This window comes from Salminus brasiliensis, chromosome 8 (assembly GCF_030463535.1).
Source record: "Salminus brasiliensis chromosome 8, fSalBra1.hap2, whole genome shotgun sequence".
Classification (NCBI taxonomy): domain Eukaryota; kingdom Metazoa; phylum Chordata; class Actinopteri; order Characiformes; family Bryconidae; genus Salminus; species Salminus brasiliensis.
In genome coordinates this window covers 11,321,711-11,337,872 of record NC_132885.1, presented here as the reverse complement: position 1 = coordinate 11,337,872, position 16,162 = coordinate 11,321,711, and the positions used below count along the sequence as shown (strand labels likewise).

At 44.0% G+C, this 16,162-nt stretch overlaps 1 protein-coding gene across 3 annotated transcripts in view; it reads right to left on the bottom strand.

Moving 5' to 3' along the window:
* Positions 1–16,162, bottom strand: part of hdac4 (histone deacetylase 4) — a 218,393-nt gene that overhangs the window by 12,043 nt on the left and 190,188 nt on the right. For all 3 annotated transcript variants that reach the window (XM_072685601.1, XM_072685604.1, XM_072685602.1), the window contains 2 exons: positions 14,655–14,752; positions 1,996–2,114 (listed from right to left, as the gene is read on the bottom strand). In XM_072685601.1, the coding sequence (XP_072541702.1) occupies positions 1,996–2,114; positions 14,655–14,752 (217 nt within the window). The remainder of the gene's footprint in view (positions 1–1,995; positions 2,115–14,654; positions 14,753–16,162) is intronic.

The following is a 16,162-nucleotide window of genomic DNA, read 5'->3' as shown; positions in this document are numbered from 1 at the left end:
GCACCAGCATGTCACACTGAAATTAAATTAGGCTGAATGGTCTCACTGACCGTAAATCAGCCAGAATGGTCTGTGTAATTATGTTTACCTGCACACCAACAGTCCTAAATTACTCTGATTAAAGGCTGTTACACGTCAGAAATGATGCAAAGGAATTGGCCAGCTTCGTTGTCGCCATTCCATTAAAAGAGAAGACAGCGATTGGTTAAGAGAAAGAAAAAAAAATTATAATTATAGACAGTTATACATAAGATCAAATGAATTAACTGACATGACTATGCTATGTGCATAAAAATCAGCAATGTATCGTGTATCTTTAACAGTATGGTTAAATTGTCAGAGTAAGACTGAGGTCTTGGTCGACCTTAGTTTAGCCTGATTAAAGTATGTGCCTCCGACAGACACTGGCTGGACTATTTGAGACCGATTTGGAGATGGACTTACTTGAACACTGATTTTGCAACATTTGTGGCTTTCTGGCAGTAATAAAAAGTGATGACAGCTTTTTGACACAGAAAAAAAAAAACTAATCAAGTTGCTGCTGGGGCCACAGCAGGAGACAGCCCTCATGTTAAACAATTCATCGAAATAAGAGGAATTCAGATTTTGAAAAGCCTGGAAATGAAATGAATGGGAGGAGCATATTGCTTTGTAAATTCAGACTACACTGGACTGCACTATTTAAATGCACTAGTGTTTATACAGCTCATGTAAACACATTGCTTTTAGTCCAGTTTCTCTTAGTATAACATGTCTTAAGTCTGGATATTGTGTGAATGTAAATGTAGTTAATGACATTAACCTGGACAGAGTTGTCTCACTAACCTTAAACCAGCCCTAACGGTCTCACTACCATTAAACTGAACAGACTTACTAATGTTAAAGTGACCCGAATACTAACTAACCAGCCCAAACGGTCTCACTAGCACTAAACCGCCCTGAACGGTCTCACTTGCACTAGGCCAGTCCGAACGGTCTCACTTGCACTAGGCCAGTCCGAACGGTCTCCCTAGCACTAGGCCAGTCCGAACGGTCTCCCTAGCACTAGGCCAGTCTGAACGGTCTCACTAGCACTAAACGCTCACTTGAGCTCAGGCTGGACAGTTTGGCAAACATCTGAAGTCTGAACAAACCCTTCACATGTGCCTGGGCCCCCACACTCCCCTAAACACCACAACAATGTTTCTAATTTACCGTGCATGCATTTAACCGCTTGCATAATGACATACATAAGTACAGTTCTGGTGTTAGATGCAATCTACAAAGGGGCCTTTAAGATACGAGACCGGCCATCTAATAGGGGTAAAAGATACCTTTTGGTCCCTTACAAGTTTTCAAGTCTCTTGAGCTTAGATCAGGAATGAGAGCGGAATGTCTTATGGGAGAAAACACTTGGTCAGAGAGTGAGAGAGTGCCTCTCTGTCTCTCTGTGGGGTTGAGCTGTGCTGAACACCCAGGGGAATAAGGTCTCTTTGTTTTTGTGGCATTGGGACGTTACAAATTCAACCAGAATAACAGCTTTTAGACAGGAAAAATAAACCTTTGCCTTCTGCCGAGCCTAGCAGCAGAGCAGTGTGCGGTGTGATTTTCCTCTTCTCGCTCTGGCCACACAGACAGGCCACAAAAAAAAGTGATACAGAGACACCAGAGAGTGAGAGAGAGAGAGGGAGAAAGAGGGGGAAAAAAGAAAATGAGAAAGAATAAAAAAGGGAATAAAGAAACATGTGAGATTTAACGGAAGAAACAGATAGAAAAATGACGAGGCGAGAAAACCAGAGTGAGTGAATGAGAGAGAAAGAATTTGAGAAAGAACGAGAAAAACACAAAGAGAAAGAAGCGGAGAGACTTCCATGACAGTGACTAATGGCTCGGTCATGTCGTGCTGAAGTCTGGAGTGTAGGAGGGGAGGGAAGGCTGTGTACTGTGGGAAGAGCGTGTCTGAGTGAAGGAAAGAAAACAAAGAAAGAAAAAGATCAGCACTCCTTCAACACTCACACTTGGCCGTGAGTCTGTATCCCCCCAGTGGTGGCGCGTGGCCCTCCACAGCGTCAAAACCCGACGAAACCAGCACCACGTCGGGAGCAAACTCATTAGCAATGGGCATCACCACCGTCCTGCAGAAAAGACAAACACACACACAGTCAATGAACTACTCATTTCACTATACACCATAATACACTCGATTAAGAGATATTGCATGGCATTGTGGGTACTGCAGCGGGAGCATCGCTATGGTAACTGTATTTTTTTCTTTTCTTTCCATCACTGTTTTCTGTTTGCAATGACTCTCACTCTCTATTATTGCACCCTGCATGGCCAGTACTTAGTAACACACCCTTTGGCAGGTATTAACTTTACACACTTTCTATTCCCAGACTTTAGTTCTTGTTTGGGTGATCTTCCGCCATTCTGCACTGCAAAGGCCTTTAAATGCCAGCAGATTCCTAGACAGTCTTGAAGGCACTTCTCCCCAGGCATAGTAAGACCATAGGGGTGAAAAGGCCCCAGTTCACAGTTACACGTGTACAGGTAAGCTTGCACACATCCATGTTCTAATGGAGGAAGAGGAGAAAGGAGAGTAGAGAGGGGGAAAAAAAGCCAGTCCAACCAACATGCCCAGATTGAACGTGTGATTCATAGAAGGACTGTGGGTTTAACGGCCCATTTTGTGGTGAAGCTATGACTCTCAGCCCAAAGCCGCTGCAGCGCACACAGCTCCACAACCTTTCCTGCATGACGTGCAGGACCGACCCAATGACAGTACGGCTGGGGTGGGAGTATGGTGAAAAGCACACTCCCATCTGCCCTCTCTCGCTCCACCAACTCAATAACATGCAATAAAAGAGCCATAGAAGACACACACACACACACACCAAAATAACAATCACACACACCCAGATGGAGGGTCTGATACCATGAAGCTTGGTGAACCTCATCAAGCTGTGTAAGGGTTATCAGAGCACGCATCAGCATGAGATATGCACATCGCTCGGGTGGGAGGACATTATGGCTGAGCTTATGGCTATAAACTTCAACTGGCCGCCTCCACCATCACTGAAGCACACCCAGCTGGGAGGCTATATTAAGCTCCATTAAGAGGCTGCGTTTCACTAGGCGTTGCAGCTGGGGAGGAACTGGATCTGGCCGGGCTTGGTGGGGCTGCTGAGGCTGCAGTTGGAGTTTCTCTCTGAGGATCTGGCTGGAGGACAGCAGCTCCCTGCTGCAGTGTAGGTGTAGGCAGATTATAGGCTGGCTTTGTGTTGCTTGCCTTAAGATGTGGGCAGGTCCTCCACAGCTGAGGGCCGTCCGCAAACACCACAGCTGAGGTCAGGCTGCAAATATCCGTAACGGCGCTCAGCATATTCTTAAAGCATGATGTCTTCTACACCTACAACATCGCCTTGTCCCAATCGTGCTTAATAATGACTTTGGATGCATCGAATCTTGGACTTGTGCCGGCACAGACCTCAAACACGTTTCATAACTGTCAGAGCTGTTTAACCTCTTAAACTGTAAGGGTCTGGATGTGGGGGCTTCTATTCCACACTCTCATAACTTACACATTACTTTCACAGTAGTAACTGAAAGCTGTGTAACAGTAATAAATAATAATACAGTACTGGGCCAATGTCAGGGCACCTAAGCAAGCTGTTTTTAGAATGACATGCAGTGTTTAAAACTCTCCCTTTTTTTCTATTAAATTGTCACCCAATTTAAATCAACCAAAAGCAAGGCCAAGTGAACACTCTCAGGCTCCGGCTGCTGATGGCAGGCAGCATAACCCGGGATTTAAAGAGGCAATCCTGGAGTCACAGTGGCAGTGCTAAAACGGTCACAGCTCGAGTGTGCTTTTTTCAAAATAAAGTGGTCAGAAGCAAGTTAGGTTACACATTTCCCTTTTACAATGCCTACAGCTATCAGATTCACCAGCAGAACACCCTGTTTAACTTAATTAGCTTAAACAGTAAGCGGATGACAATTATAATATGCTGGGCTTCTTTAAGGATTTGTATGAATGTAATTAAAATTTATTCTAATATAATTTGTGTCATAAATCATTTTTCTCCTTAAGAAAATGTTATGCCTGTATTTAGATGATTTGCAGGCAGCACAGGGTTGTATGTTTGGCACCCTGATCAAATCACACGTGTTGCTGAATTTCACATCTTTTACACATACAGCACATATTTCCACACATATCAATATTATTTACTTAATTCAATTCAATAAGATAAAGGAGCAGAGAAGTAAGCCACATCAAATGTATTTCCCATCGTGTCCCAAAATGTCTAAATATGTCTGATGAGCCAATCACATAAGGTGAATAACTGTGTTTGATGCCCAATCATTCGCCAGTACCTCTTCGGTTAATTTGCTCTGGTTCAGTAGCTCAGCTGTTGAAGCAGCCTGGCTGTGGCATTTTGGTATGTTTTGTCTTTCGGGTGTAGCTGTCAGTGCCGCATGTTAGCGGCAGTGGTCAGTGCTACCCGTTCTGTGGCGGCTATGGGGAGCTGTACTTTGCTGACCTCAGGAACATGGCACTCGTGTACTGTGGGTGGGCTGGGGGCCCAGAGCCTGAGACAACAGCAATGGCTCTGGTCAGCCTCATTCTTTCCGTCCTCTCCTCCACCACGCTGCCGCAATTACAGGCCTGCCGGGTGCCTGCATGACCCAATATCACCAGACACCTGCAGTGCTGTACTCAAATTCAGAGCCCTCTTTGGTCAAGGTGGCACTTACTGTACAAGAGAACTGTACATGTGTTGAAATGGAGTACAGAGAGACTCTTACTATTGTGCACTTCTCTGTACATCTTTACTGGAGGGGGAAAACCCCACTTAATTCTCTAACAGCTCTAGTCTGAAATAGCACACACTCACACTGAGTAATGGGGTATTAGATGTGTGGCTCTTCCTGTGCTTGAGCAGTTTTACAAAAAGAGTAGTTAGCTCAGGTAGTTTGTTATTAGCTCAAAAAGTTTGTCCCAAATTACAATATTGCTTCGCTTCTGGTAAAGAAAATGTGGTGTCCTGTCATCTCTAATAGTGACCTCACAACCATGAAATGACACCTATGGAATTATGTAAAGGTGCACATATTTGTCACTGTACTATGTACAGCAAAATGTGTCATCCGCATTTAACCCATCTGTTAACCCATCTGTCACACACACACACACACACACACGTAAACTAGGGGCAGTGAGTACACACACACCCAGAGCGGGGAGCAGAGAAAGTAAAGGGCCTTTGCTCAAGGGCCCAACAGTGGCAGCTTGCCGAGCCCAGGTATCGAACCCACAACCCTGTTATCGATAGCCCGGCGCTCCAACCGCTGAGCCACCACTGCCCCATGTAGTGACTCAACCATGTTATATCAAATCTACTAGCTTGGATTGATGTAGCTGTGCACACTCTTGGCATTCTCCTGAGCAGCCTCATGAGGCCTGAAGATGCACATTCTTTAAAGCACGGCTATGATTTGGCAAGAACCTGGAGATACGATGTGTGTCATGATACAGTTACGATTAAATATACTGTGATATATTGCGGTTTAAACATGATAGTGATTTTTTTTCAAATAAAACTGTAGAAAAACCCCCAAAAACAATCACATCCGTAAAATCAGAGCAATGGAAATGTTAACTTTTGATCCACTCAGAACAGTACAATGCTGCTATATATAGGTTCAAACAACACAAAATGAATAAACAGCTACAGCATAGTTGAAACAATATTGACATACTTCAATATATCAATATTTTCTTACACCCCTAGGTAAACCTATGTTTTCAACTGGTACTGCAGGTAGACATGGGGTGGGAAGCAATACCAGTGGTTTTGTCTCAGCCTGACTGTGCTGAGTGTAGGGGTGTTTAGGGAGTAGCTGTGTTTTCAGACGCTGGGGTCAGAGCGCCAGTCATTTTTGTTGGACGCATCCAAAACAAGCTAAAAATGCTCAATAATATTTTCACAATCAACAGTGACTCTTGTTATTACATGTTGTGGTTAGTCAAAATGTGGCTAAACATAAGAGGGAACAGGACGAAGGAAAGTCCCTCAAACAGCTGCTGAGAAAAAGTGATGACTGGTCTCACTCTGAGTGAGGTTTAAGGTCAGGATTTGTAATAATGAGGAATACTTATTCATTAGCACAGAGAGAAAGGCTGAGTCCTGCTCTCCCTCAGCCAGAGTCAGACTTTCCGCTGCAGGTGACGTCTCGCTCCTGCGGCCTCCCAACCTGCCAGCAACAACGGCGGCCCGACCACAGCAAAGTCTACCCGCGTCTCTCCTGCGTCTGGCCCCGGACACATGAAAGCCCCGGCTCTTTACACGCAGCCCACAGGCACGCCGGCGGCTGCCGCAAACCCGGAGCTGAGAAGCTGAGGACTGGAGCGTGGCAAGAGCGGGATGGGCACTGGGCCAGGGTATCCCCCCTCCACACTAAACCGACCCCCCCACCCCGGTGCCTCACTTTGAAGTACTCAGCGAGACGCGCCAGCGCCATGCGCATGTCAAAGCTGCTCACATCATCACATTCCCCGGTGGGGACCCCCCACTGAACCGCCAAAAATCCAAAACGATCACACTTCTTGATGCTGCATTCAAGTCTACGATACACTGAATTTCTTGAGCCAAAGAGAGTCAGAATGGCCTGCTTATCCCTCTAAAATGAAAGGAGTTGGTTTAGGAAGTTTGGATCCATACATGCAAATCACTACTGTTGTAATTCCTCGCTCAAAAAGCTGTCCAGGATGCAAACGTATGGAATAAGTTGTTCAGTTCAGAGTGGAAACATTAGAGATCTTAGGGAAAAGAGAGAGAGGAGAAAAAAAAAAACAACCCAACAATCCTCAGCTCAAGTCGTCACTCCTTTTGGATGTCTGTATATTTTGGAAAGCTACGCAACAATGCATCTGCTTCCCAACAGCCAAGAAAAGCCCAACAATTCATATCTCCCCCCGCATCGTCTGCCGCCGCCAATAACTCCACAGACTGCAGTAACAACACTCCTTATCATTTTAACATGAATGGGTGGGTTAAACTGCCGTAGCATGAGCCAGCAGTCATTTATAAATGTGTTAAAACGTAACATCTCAAGAATGATTTTCAGAACAGGCTGTTTAGAAAAGGAATGTGGACCACTAGACACATTTGAAAACTTGACAATGTTTACATATTCCATCAAACTCATATTTCCCAAAAGCAAGGAAAACTGTCTTTCCCACAATATGGTTCCTTTAAAGAGTATGAATGAATCACACCACGTCTAGGCTGCCCAAAAGAAAAGAGCTTTGCTAATTAGGTTACGGATGCTGAGATTTACGAGCCATCCAAACCTAACGTCTCCACAGACTGCCGGCTTACGTTTGCTGTTTTACTGCCTCCTGCCTGCTGACGCCTGCTATCATTCCCGATTTCTAAGCGAATCAAACTGAACAGAGAGGGGATGATTCATGGTCTGGACCACACAGTTATGCTATGAATACAAATAAAAGCAGACTGTGACCCTCAGGAGCCTCACGTGTTCCTTACACCTCACAGACTCCAGGCACCAATGTCCTTCTCATAACCCCTTTTCTTCACGCTCATCTCTGCGGGTCCTAACCTGGGCCGAGGCCTGTGTGATCTTTTCCATGGAAGCGGAGAAACAGGCTAGGTTAGACAGCTAGCCAGGGCATTGGTGAAGAAAGAGGGGGCGGGAGACCTCGAATTCCCAACATACAGCATAAAAATGCATACCCAGGCACATGAGCTGGTATCTGTGTGAACCTCCACCTGGCTTTTCTTCTAAGCTCAAAAACTGAAGAGCAGGCTCATAAAAGAGAAAGCATGCCTCGTAAAGCCAAAGAGAGCAGCCCTTAATAATCACCCAGACCCCCTCATCAGCCAGGAACACAATCCTCCGTCCTGCCCACCGCACAGTCAGAGATCTGAAGGGGATGGGAGCAAAGGTTTCACACCAGAAACCACAGATTTGAAGCTGCTGGTTTACATCTATGTAAATCCATGGAACAGCTCCAGTGAAATTAGGCAAAAGTACCTAAATTGACCTTTTTCTTTTGGCTACACTCTTCAATAATTCTTTAGTAAACAGAACCATGTGGGTGCCTAAATAATCATTTGCTAGGTTAAAAAAAAAGGTTCTGTGCAGCACCAACATACTAAAAAAATATATATTTTTTGCTTAGAATGTAATGCACCCCATGAATGAATGCTCCCGATAGCCAAATTTTGTTAAGTAAAGTATAACCCAAGGGGGAAAGGCTGGAAACCCTCTCAGCTCTTTATCCAACTTGATTCTGAGTCAGAATTAATGATAACTGTCAGAATCCCACTGTGTGTTTAGTGGTTATTGCAGGCCAGTACCCCTACAGGACTGCTGAAAGTACACACTGTGCTTCTCTCTGAGGTTTAACCAGTGCCAGAGGAACACACAGCAACTCTGTATGGGCTTTCGTCTCTTACCCAAGAGCTTCTTAGAAAACCATGAGACACCCCAACAGGCCCAACCTCAGGGATGATCCTACCCCTCCTCCCAGTAAAACAGTCACCCTTCTCAGAAAACCATGAGAAATCTTCCCTATAGCCCTTTCTCCCCTACTGGGGCAACATCGCTTCCTCCTATTGGAGGTAAAACAGCACCCACCCCTCAATTCTGTTTCTTAAAAAATGCTCAGTAAACCATGAATCACCCAGTTCGGTCAAAACCACTATGGTTCCTGACTTGTTTTGCTCCAAGTACTTAGTCTAGAATTACCTCAAACGAGTCAATTCTCCAGACGTGTTTTAGGCATTTGCAGGGAATGTTCATTTGGCGACTCACCATCAACTAAATGGATGAATACAGAGCATAGAAATCAAAGAAGCAAACCAAAAAGAAAGAAGCTCTTCCCCACTCATGCACCAACGCTTCACTAGCATGGAACACCGAGCCAAATACACCTATAAAGCTATAAATCATAGACACCTCCCACAAATTCACCTAGGATCCCAAAAGTGTCCCATCATAGGGATAAAACAGTCATCACTTTCCTCTCTTTCATGGGCGGTGGCAGGGCAATCGGGACCAAGTCAGAGGAAGGGCGTGGAGCTGGAACACGGCTTGGCAGCAGCCACTTGTTGGAAGACAACAGATGGAATTTTATCAAGAGGACACAGTGATGCTACACCAGACAGAGGCCAGGCCTACTTGTGGACATAACTGGAATCACTTTGGAATCAGGCCCACCTGTGACTGATCCAACACTCCAGTAAAGTTTCCCTTTCAGGCCAAAAAAGAAAAAAAAAAAAAAAACACAGTATTTTTCCTTAAATGGCACTGACAAGAGGTACAAATCTCGACCCAAAAAACCTGGGCTTTAAATCCTTCCCTAATGATCATCAGCAAAGATCCTGTTGAGGAAAATGTCGGCCGTGCCGAAGAAGACACCAGACACCGTCACAGGAGACAGTTGCCCAGGATTTAAGACCGGTAATTAGCAAAAGCCTGTACAGATTCCCCTGAACCGGACTGAGACAAATTGCGGAGGCTGCAAGTAGGACAGGGGACCACAAGCTGTCCAAAAAGTGATCCATCCCTGCAATTCCACCTAATTCCCAAGAAGAGGCATGCCAACAGTGGTTTGGGGTAACAACAGGCCTCACTTGTAAAAGCAACGGGACCCACGAAGGGTTAATACTATCCAGGGCTATCTGTCAGGCTCAAAGGCTTTTCCAATCTCTCCCCCTGTTCAAAAAAAAAAAAAAAAAAAAAAGTCAAGAAAGAACGAAAAGGAAAAGAAGGGGGGAAAAACACTTCAAAGCCTTGTCATCTGGCATTGCGGAGAGCTGGTTTGAATTAACTTCAATTCTCCTCTCTGTTTCCAAGTTCATGGCGAGAATGCTCGGGCTTCTGGTTTTCATTAGAGCCAATTTTCTTATCTTTTTTCTCCCTCTTTCTTCATCTCAGGCTTGATCCCCTGCAAATGCAACGTGGCACTGGCTGTAGCTGAATAAGAAGGTGCTGCCCGCGAGGCACGCATTGTCTCGCATGGCCCCCAAAACATAGTGAAGAGGAAAATGAGAAAAGAAAGGGGGAAAAAAGGGGAGAAGGTTTTTGTTTACACCAGAGGAGCTTTCTATTTATCTGATCTTCTCCTCTGTTTGGTTGACTACAGATTGTCTCCATTCAGACTCATCATTACCATCATTACATCACTGCTGCATTATTTAGCATGCAGAGAGATAGCTCAAAGAGAGAGAGAGAGAGAGAGAGAGAGAGAGAGAGAGAGAAAGAGAGCTAGGTGATGGAAAGAGAGGGGAAAGGAAGGAGTGTGCGAGAGAGTGGGAACAGACAGACAGACAAAGGAGAGATATATGAACTGTTGTGCTCTCCCTCCCCAGTCTCTGGGGAAAGATAAATCAAGGTTGTGAGAATGGTGCGGTGCTGTGCGATTGATCAGAGGAGCCAGGCCGGGGTGGAGTTGAGGGGGTGGGTGATGGGTGGGGGTTGGGGAGGTGGCGGCTAACTAAATAAGTTGGAGAGTTTTTTGGAGGGCGTTCCCTCATTGAGTTGGAAACGAAAGTTACCAAAGCAGGGATTCAATGAATCAGCTAATTGCCAAGCCTTTTGTGTGTGGAATCAGGTGTGTTAGTGAAAGTAGAGCACCGGTGGTGTTACTCCAGTGTATTCTGGACAGTGAGGGGGAGAGAGAGAGAGAAAGAGAGGGGAAGAGAGAGAACAGGGATTTGTGCTGCTTGAACTCCACCTTCTGAAACTTATTCTAGGTTCAAATTGGATTACACTAATGGCTCATATCACATTGCTGTTGCAGACTGGAGCAAAGTGCTACTCTTTAGTGGTTTGGGACACTCTGACTAACGATTGCAATATGGCAGAAATTTCTGCTGGCCCCACTGATGTGTCGAGAGAGGATGAACCTATCAGCTGTGCTTCCTAATGCAAAATTTACAACACCTATTTTGTCATATTCAGTCTTCTTCTCATAGGGAAGAGAAGGGAAAAGGAGGACGGATAGGATAAAATAAGGACAAAAGGGAAAAGTAGAAAAGATGAGAAGAGTACAGAAAATGAGGATGAGAGGAGAGGAGAAGATGATGACAGAAGAGAAAATAAGGACAGAATAGAAGGTGATAGAAGATGGGAAGAGAAGAGAAGAGGAGAATATGGGGACAAAAAAGAAGATGAGGACAAGATGGGGGCAAAACAGAAGAGCAGAGATGGGGACAGAACGGAAGAGCAGAGATGAGGGCAGAACGGAAGAGCAGAGATGAGGACAGATGAGTAGAGATGAGGACATAAAGGAGCAGAGATGAGGACAGAACAGAAGAGTAGAGTAGAGATGAGGACAAATAAGTAGAGATGAGTACAGAACAGAAGTGTGAAGTAGAGATGAGGACAGATGAGTAGAGATGAGTACAGAACAGAAGAGTAGAGATGAGGATAGAACAGAAGAGTAGAGATGAGGATAGAACAGAAGAGTAGTGTAGAGATGAGGACAGAAGAGTAGAGTAGAGATGAGGACAGAAGAGTAGAGTAGAGATGAGGACAGAAGAGTAGAGATGAGGACAGAAGAGAAGATAATCCAAAAAGTAAAGGACAGAGGAGAGGAGGTCTGGTGTACAGCTACAGTGTACAGTGATCAGTATGAATGGGTTGGTTGTATGGGGCTCTGTGCCAGGGCTCAGTGTGCTGGGCTGGCAGGACGGAGTGTGAGTGAGTCATCTAGCAGCTCAATGAACTGAGTTTGCGAGTGTGAGAGAGCAGAGTCACCATACACTGCTGCGTGACACACTGGGGCTTCTCTGACTAACCCTGATTCACCCTCCAACACTTCAATCAGTAACACTCAGAATCCCTCGTATTACACACAGAACATGGTCAGCTGCCCAGGTAAACATCTTAGGGTAGATATCTGAATATAACCCTTCTGCTGTTAACCTTAGTGCTTTAGTGGAACGAGTCCTAAGCCCAACATTCTTCACAACAGGTAACATGCTCTACCTGGTCCTCGCTGGCAAGGCTTTTTTTTATCTTGAGCTGATATACGTGGGTTTACAGGTCATTTACACCATGTCTCTATTATTGTATTATTGGCTATAACCAAAAGCTCTTATAGGCAATTTTGTTCACTTGGCAGCCATCTTTGCAATGCTGCCAGGCAGTCATTTCAAGTCATACAAGACCAGGCTTCCATCTCTATGAATGGGAAGAAACCAAAACACTTGAGACTGAAGGTCAGATTACATGTCAGACAAAATCTCACAAAAATAAAAATAAAAGTTCGTAACATTTGGCTCAAAAAGGCACAAAAATGAGATTTTTTGGCTCTTTCTGGCTACTGCACTTGTACCGATATCCACATCAAAGTGAGGGCTTCCACTGCTCCCGGCACAACCAGAAAGCCAACTGGCTCTTTTTGTTAAAGGGAGGGACTTTATCCGTAAACAGAGGCCATGATGAGTGTTTCAAGCACTGGCTGGTCTTCTCATTTGTAACATCTCTGGTATGACAAACATAACTAATGTTAGCATTACAGTCTATGGGTTAAGGCTTTTGAATAACTTGAATAACATGGCAACTGGTTAGCTGGTTAGGTTAGGAAAACATGAAAAACTTAAACCTGTTCTGGAGTATATCTGAAATGACTTTTTCCCCCAAATACAAGATGTAACCATTTTTACTCCTCAGATGGGACATACCGTTGTAGTCTAGGTTTGGTTCTGTTTGATCTGCATATATATATATATATATATATATATATATATATATATATATATATATATATATATAGATAGATAGATAGATATAGATAGATAGATATAGATAGATAGATAGATAGTCGTGCTAACACAACTGAGGAATGCCCAGAACGATGGACAGCCTGTTCTGTAATAATTATAAGGTGATTCCATAGTATCCAAGAAAGCTCCACAACATTAATTGGGAATAAAATAAGACATTTAGAATGTTATATGAAAAGCGAACTGATCAAATCTCAAATCTCTATATACTACCACTGTCGCAAAAATCTTGTCTCTCCAAAACAGCCACTTTACAACAACCTAATTTTCAATGGATGTCGATATAAAAAGTCATTGAATTTTTGGAGCATCTCTATTGGTCCATTCATCATAACATTCTGACACAATGTCAAGAACAAATGTCAGATTTAAAAAGTAAAAAAAGAATTCTGAGTGACATTCGCGATATACAAAGCACACTGACCCCTGTGCCTGTGTTTACTTGTGGACCACTTCTGGCAAAGGCAACAGGATGGTCTGGGGTCAGTGGGTGATTCAGGCCTGAAGCAGCTGGCATCACTTAGGCCCTGCGTGCGGAGCTTGTGCTGGACCGGGCCTGAGCTGTTTATCGGCGACGTGGGGAGATTTACCGCGCCAGACAGACAGGAAGATGGGCTGATTGGGGCATGAACAGGGAGGAGTGGAGGGAGGTGAAGAAAGGGATGAGCACGGATCATCTGGGTTTATCACAGACTTGCCGTGGGCCGTTTATCATCCGTCTACCTGCGGGATCAGGCAGAACACGTTGGGCGCGGATTCCCCTCTTCAAAGCGGCCGGCCAGGCGCGTCTCGAAAGGGTCGTGCGGCTGCGCCCACTCATGGGATGAGGGGGGGTGAGGGTTATTAATAGGCCCAGACACCAGAGCTAATGGGGCTCAGCCCCGTTGGCATGTCCTCAAAGACTACCATCAGCCTCTGCACCCAGATAAAAGATACTGGGCCAACAGATGAGCAGTGCTTAAACAAATTGTTACAAGACACTGTTTTGGAACCTTTCTTCCCCCGCTTACTTCTTCTAGATGCTTTAAATCCCTGTGAAAATCAAGAGTGCAGAAGCTTTTCTTGCCATATTCTTCTCGGCTGTCAGGCTGGAGTTAGAGCAGCCATTATAGGACGTGTAGATCTTTAAATTTGTGCACAGTAGCACAACACCTCTTCCACTTTGTCTTCTTTAAAATTCAGATTTACGACGTGCTGTTGGCTACCTGGAGGCTTTAACAGGCTTACCAAGAACGCTACCACCGATATTCACTGGGTGTTAGAGCAACAGACAGCTCCGGCGGAGGGGGTAGCCGGGGGGGTGGTAGAGGCTACATATATATATATACACACACACACACACACACACACACACATATATATATATATATATATATATATATATATATATATATATATATATATATATACACACACACACACACACACACACACATACATACATTAAATAAATAAAATATTAAACATATTTATTTACTAAAGGAACTTATATTAGTTAATATTATATTAACTTAATATTAGCATGAAAATAATAATAGTAATAATAATAATAGGCTGCCAAAACAGCTCATTTCTGTTGGTTATTACTTGTCTGAATATCGTAGTACCGATGTACACTGTAGCACTGTTCCAGTGTCGAGGATACCTATGCTATGCTTATAAAAGTGTAACAAATTTATAATGATAACAAACATGATTCCCACCCACAGAGAAGGTCCCCCTGCAAAGGTATATAATGCACCATGAGAGGCTCACAACAGGCAGTGGCAGGACGGAGCTCAGAGTGAAGAAAATAAAAAACACATCACACACAGTCAGCTACAAGCCTCAGAGAGACATGTCTGTTACCTGAAGGCTGCCAGATACTCTGCATCACCCATGGGAGGTTCCAGGCCGCCGGTGAAGGCCATGTTCACGTTGAATCCAAGGCCAGGTCCCGAGCCCACCTGGCATAGAGGAACACGTACACAGGCAGATTGAGAAAGTTTCATAGCTGTAGTTTTATGCATGTTGAGAGGTTGTCTGTAGTTGTTATCAAGCTTTAGCATGGTCAACAACAGCAATCTGAGACTAATCTCTTTAAAGTAAAGGTGGCTGAACATTATGGGACTAATTTAACCAGGCTGGTTAAAAAAGCCAAAACATGTAGTCTGGGTTAAAGCAATGGTACCTCTGAAGTCTTTCTTGTGGAGTCTGCATGCATTTCTGCAGAAAGCTCAATTAAAGGCATGGTTCCTGGAACGGTCTATGCAATTTTCCAGTTAAACCAGTTGTATTCCATCAGCCAAGATATGTTTGGTGTCCAATTCTGGCTTCTTTAGGTCAGCCAGGCTAATGCTGCAAGCCAACACTAGAAGTCAATAGTCACCCAAATAGTTTCTGTAAATACATACCCTTACACATCTCTTAACTCGCTCAAACCACATCCAGGTCTTTATTAACGTCACACTCCCTGCTGTGGTTTAGGGTGCGGTATGACTGTAAACTCTCAAAAATAATTAAAATAAATAATAATTATAATGAAACTTCAAAGAACAGCTGAACACTAGGGACATACAGCATCGACAACATACTGAATTCTGGACCACCTTCGTATGTTGGTTCTATTTATAAAGAAAAACTGAATTTTTAAAACTGAAGATATAAGATTATGAACAAAAAAGCCAAAATTGTAAACACAATCTACTAAAATGCCTGTCCTCAGCTCAAAGTCAATCGTACTGTGCCCTAAATCACAGCAACAATGTGATCTTGATGAAGACCTGGACGCAGTTTGAGGAGATTTAGCAAAACGTGAAAAACATTTGGGTAACTACTGACTTCTACTGTTAGTAATGCTGACACTGTAACTTCAGTGCTAAACTAAAGAAGGAAAATTTGGACACCAAACTTGTCCTGGCTGACTGACTACATCTGGACAAATGGAAAACTGTCATTACATTTTTCAGCAAATCATTTCACCATTCCCCTCAAGCTTGGTGCCATTACATTAATAGCTACAGGAACCACAGCATGGCACCAATAGGGATTTTAACCCACTATATGTAAGCCTACAAATTCACAGTCACAAGAAGTTTTATAGGCCCTAAAATACAGCCATGTGGGACTCCACAATATATGCTAAATCAAGAGGTCCATAAGGGTTAACCCAGCAGTGATTCTTCTTCTCAGAAGAAAATATCGGATTTAAGCTCCTCAAGGATCACAGTTAAACTACAGATTCTTCTACATCATGTTTCATATTCATACCAGCCTGATGTTCAGTGATAATTTGGGAGATTAGTAGACTATCAGTGCAAGAAAAAGAATGGTCTACACCTAAGAGTTTTGTTGATACTGTGTGTGTTTGCATATGT